Raw genomic sequence first — 5,205 nt, 5'->3', positions numbered from 1 at the left:
AGCTCTCTATCAGTACTTTATATAAGTCATTCTATTAAATTTCAAAACAACCATAGAAGGCTGGGTTCCAAGCAGGTGTTTCTGATCCTACAACTCCTCCCAGTGGTAGTGGCCTGCTTCTTTTTGGGCCAAGGTAAAGACACACACTTGAGCTATCTCCTAAGACCTATGGAGGCCAGAGATACCCACATGGATTCTGCTCTCTCTTCCAGGGCTGAAGGGAAGGCGTACGTGAAGGTTTATCTGTTACTTGTGGAAACTGCAGACACAAGAAGTCTCCCCATGGCAACTCATCATATCCGCAAATACCAGGAGATTGACCACAAAAGGGTCCTGGACTTGTTTTCCAAAGGGATGATCGAGCATGTCCCTGCCACCATTCACCACATGCTGAAGTTGCCACAAACATTCTTGCTCTTACTTGGGGTGCCCATCACCCTACTCCTGGCCTCTGGCTCTTGGCTCCTGGCTCTTGTATCCGATGTCACCCTCCTTGTTTTCCTATGGATGCTGGCCAGACACCCTTGGAGGCAGTATGTAGTCGAGTGTTTGCAGACAGACCTTGCTGACATCACCAAATCCTACCTGAGGGCCCGTGATTCCTGTTTCTGGGTGGCTGAGTCTGGGGGCCAGGTGGCAGGCATAGTGGGTGCTCTGCCAGTGGAGGACGCCCCCCCAGGGAGGAAGCAACTGCAGCTGTTTCACCTCTCTGTGGCCTTGGAGCACCGAGGTGAAGGACTAGGGAAAGCCCTGGTCATGACTGTCCTCCAGTTTGCGAGGACTCAGGGCTACAGTGAGGTTGTCCTTGAAACTACCACTGTACAGGAGGCTGCTCTGACCCTCTACCTGCGCATGGGCTTCCAGAAGACAGGAGAGTACTTCTTTGACAAGGTCTTTAGACTACTGGGCATTTGTACAATTCATTTAACTTACTTCTTCCCATCTGCGCAGGAGGGAAGCCTGTGAGCTATTGTCTTGTGTATCAGTCAGGATCTGATTGACAATTCTGTAGCTTCTATTCCATTCAGTGCTGCCAGGTGACCGTGATTCAGGTGTCTAGCACCATAGTAATGCTGTATTAATAAAAAGCCAAACAATACTGCGCACACACATTGCTTATAAGTCTGTGGGCCAGTCGTTGTTCCTGGTCTGTGCTGAGCAGCTCTCTGGGTCTCAGGATACCTGTGGAGATATCCAGAATTGACTGCAGTGCCCACGACATGTATGTCATCTTGTCCCAGCAGGCCAGTTCAGGCAGGGTTCAAAGTCACTGAAGAGCAGCAAATGAAAAATGGGAAAGGAACAAAGACTTCTCCATTTCCACACAGGTATTGGTTGTGGAAACATCTAGACTCCGGGGAGAAATGGAGCTGGCTCAGAAATGGAGGAGCTTCAGAGTCCAGAGCAGAGGGGCACGAAGTGGCTCTATGGGAAGAACTGGGCAGCAATGTACTCACTGTAGTGCCCTGTCCCTGAAGAGGGGTGGGAAGGTGGCTGTGGATGGAGGGGGATGTTCCATGGGGAGATCTGGGTATGTTGCAGTCCTCCTGGTGCTTCCAAGGCCCAATCCCATGGGCTAGGCTCACTGAGAGGAGGTTGTGGGTGGAGCCCTCTTGTGGGTCCTGGAGGAGGACCTGGACAGGTGGGTGTCCCAAAATTATCCTGGATTAGCACTCAGCCTGGCCCCAGACTCTGTCCCCAGGTGTTCACAAACTCCAGATTTGAGCCTCAGGAAAGATTCCCTCCTGTAGATGGGAGAGTTGGGACATGAGTCAGTGTTGATATTCACAGGACTGTCACCTTTTCCCAGATGCTTGAGCTGTGACTCTGGCATGTTCCTGGGGTCCTGGAGCCACATACTTGGTCTCCCTCACCAAGAGGCAGAGCTCCTGACCAGAGAGTCCACGTGACACTGATCCATAAATTTCAGTCCCTTAGGCAGTGTTAGGGGGTCTTTCTCACCTTAGTTTCTACTTCAGCACTGAGGGGACACCTGGGCTATAGCCTGTCCAGTTTTGGGATTCACCCTTGGCCTACACTCACTTCACCTACATGGAAACCCTTAACCACGCTCATGGGCTTTATCCAAACAAGAGAGACAAGTTGTCTAGGACCAAAGTCCTCAACCTCCTGTCACGGTTTTCTCCTGCCTTTGGCCTTGATGACCAAACCTAGTAGCCTTGACTGGCCCATCCCATTCCTTCAGGCTGTCTCATTTGTGCTTTTAGGAAATCAACAATGTATGCACCTGTTCTTCTGACCCTCCCCACTTTTGTCATCCTGCCATTCACATCAGGTGTCTCTTGTCTCCTGAGCTGTGTTCTCAACTTCTCACTAAAGTGGTCCCTCAAGGCAAGCCCTGTGTGACAGGGAGGAGGCCCTGCAGGCTCTCCCTGCTCTAGTGCCATCAGCTCTCCTTGCCCAACGAAGTCAGTGCCTAAAGGAGCAGCTCCCAGTGGCAGAGGACTAGGAAACAAAAGAAGAGGTCCTCAGTGGTCCTTGTGCTTTGAAAGTTCTTTCAATAGCATGGTAACTCTGGACTCATCCCAGGCAGAGATGTCACCCTGCTAGGTCTCAAAGGCCAGAGGGACAGGTGGCCTTTAAGGAAGGTGCCAGGATTGAAGGAAGGTGCCAGGATTGAAGTACTGTGATGATAAGGTGATGGAGAGTCCAGGGTACTGGGGAAGGCCGTCCCAACAATGTGGAGGCTTCCCTAGGGGCTGAGAGACTCAGAGCCTAGAGTCAGCTTGCTTTCCTCTTTCCCTGTCCCTGACCTCAGTTCCCAAACAGCCAGCTGCTCTAGTTAGCTCCAAAAGGAACTCTCATTCTGCTAGAGGTCTTTGAGCAATGTTCCCTTGGCCTGGAACATTCTTAACCCTTCACACACCCATACCTCTGTTTGCTCAGTACTGCTGCTTTCAGGCAATGGACAGGGTTGATTGTCTTGGAAAGGTAATTCTGACCAGAGAGGAAGCCCTTTACCTGTTTGCGTTCTGGCCCTCCTTGCTCCTAAAGGTGGTATCCCCAAACCAGCTTCCCTGTTCCCTGGATACCTGTTGAAAACAAGAGTAGACAAAAGTCCCTCACATCCTCAGAACCTGTGATTGTGCATTGGAGAGGCTTTTCTTGGTCAGAAGTGGGCTGAGGGGAATAGGGAGATGGAGCAGAGCCTCAGTGGGGCACTCTACAAGATAAGCAGGAAATACTGCCACAGGTCTGAGAGAAATGTGCAAATCCAAAAGAGGTTGTGCAGTCATCTCAGGGTGTGGCTAGCATTATGGAGAAGGGACAATGGGAAGCAATGGCTGCTGGAGCATAAGGACCCTCTTGGACTCATGGGAATGTTTTGGATTTGATAATGATGGTGGTGGTAGACAATCATGAATGTTAAAAAATTTTGGAAACTTTTATACTCTTACATGGTTTAATTTTATTAGACTTCATGCAAAATAGTAAGAGTTTAGATGAGTGAAGACTCTCAAGAGGCAGATAACAATTAGAGGGAGCAATGATGTTAAGGGGTTTTCTTAGGGAGAGAGTGGCTATTGTGCATAGTGTCAGTGGGTGCTGCCTCTTTGACCCCAGATTCTCATGTTAGGCAAAGGAGTCAGAGAGGTGAAGACAGACTAGATGTGGAACTAGGATTTGAACCCTTGTCTGTTTGACTCCAAAATCCGTACTTCCATCCAAAGGCAGCCCTAGCTTTACAGCCAATCTAGTTATGGGGAACCCAAAGAATACACATTTACAGCCTACCTGTGGGACAAAATATTGCAACTCCAAATAGGAATTCTGGGAAAGGCCATTGGAAGGGAAGAAGGGATTTTGAACATGAAGCTTAGTAGTTTCACTCTAAATTTGTCTCTGGGTTGGATCCTCAATACCATAAAAACAAACTAAATAAAATAAAGGTATTGTATCCATCCAAAAATAAGAATTTTTAATAAAATGAACCCCACTATTATGTGTAACGATAATCCACTAAAAGATTCTGAGGAAGTGAGTATTATACTAGATAACTCCCAGGGCTGGGTTGTTCCCTTGCCCTGTTCCCTTACATAGGCTTCATTGACAGCCACTCACTGCCACAGGCAAGATCTTGATCATAACAGTTTGCATCTAGGCCACACACATGCCCCTTATTGATTCACGCTGACATGACCTGCAGCAAATGCCCACTTGGGAATGCCCACACTGGTAATAACTGCCCCGCCTTCACTCCAAACCTGCACCTGTCTTCATCTCCCTGTCTCCATCAACTAGCTGAGAAAAAATGTATACACATGGCACCAGGGAAGCAAGGTCAGCCAAGGTCTGAGCAGACATGCTGTTTGTGCCACTTTGGGGGCCTTGGGAAGCTCCCAATCCTATAATTCAGTGGTGGGGGGTCCTTTGGATTTTGGCTGTAACCTCCCATCCAGAGAACTGAAGCTCAGGGTTGGACTGACAGGAGGAAAAAAGGACAAACATTGCAATCTGCTCTCTTTGACAGAATGTGAATGTGCTTAATGTCTCTGAACTGGGAAACTAAAAATGCTAACAATGGTAAATTGAATGCTCCCTATATTCTACGCTGATCAGAAGAGGAACTGATTTTCACATGTTAATGACCCCCACATCTCACTGTGGATGCTGTTGTCATAATCTAAGCTGCCAACTCTAAATGACCATGCATATGGAGAGACTGGGAACATGGACAGTCTCTAAACCTCTTGTCTTTCACTTTGACTTAGGTTTCTGACTGGTTGATATCACAGACTCTCACTATAAGCATTCAGTGCAACCTGGAATCTTCTGCTCTATTATTCTGAGTCTTAAACTTTGGTTTAGCATATAAGTACTTAAAGTCTAAGTGTTTAAAAGGTACTGAAAAGAATGTAACCAGGAGCCATGCACTCACTGTCCCCATGGAAATTGTTCACCTCAAGTTCTGACCACAAGTCAAACATCTGGAAAAATCAATAGCTTTCACTGGGGGACCTTGGTGCCAGCTGACAGCCCCAGCACCTACTTTTCCATGAGGATGTGGCAGGCAACACCCACAGGCAACTACTGATCTTTTTTCTATGACTGCCTACTGCCTAGTGTCCTCTTAGACCCTCTTGCTATAATCCTGGTGATCAACATGGCGGCGGGCGCGGAGAGATCAAGTCTCTGACCTCTTCAGCTGTGCAGGCATAGGGAGTCGTAAACAGCCTAAATCTG

The 5,205-nt window shown here is 48.2% G+C and overlaps 1 protein-coding gene across 1 annotated transcript; it reads left to right on the top strand.

Moving 5' to 3' along the window:
• The first annotated feature begins 258 nt into the window (after positions 1 to 258).
• LOC144249805 (N-acetyltransferase 8F1-like) lies at positions 259 to 966 on the top strand. The gene has a single exon (XM_077791994.1). It carries the CDS (start codon positions 283 to 285, stop codon positions 964 to 966), a length of 684 nt encoding a protein of 227 aa, XP_077648120.1. The 5' UTR covers positions 259 to 282.
• Positions 967 to 5,205: the final 4,239 nt, after the last annotated feature.

The sequence above is a fragment of the Urocitellus parryii genome, chromosome 12, assembly GCF_045843805.1.
Source record: "Urocitellus parryii isolate mUroPar1 chromosome 12, mUroPar1.hap1, whole genome shotgun sequence".
NCBI lineage: Eukaryota > Metazoa > Chordata > Mammalia > Rodentia > Sciuridae > Urocitellus > Urocitellus parryii.
This window is presented reverse-complemented; position numbering and strand designations above follow the sequence as displayed.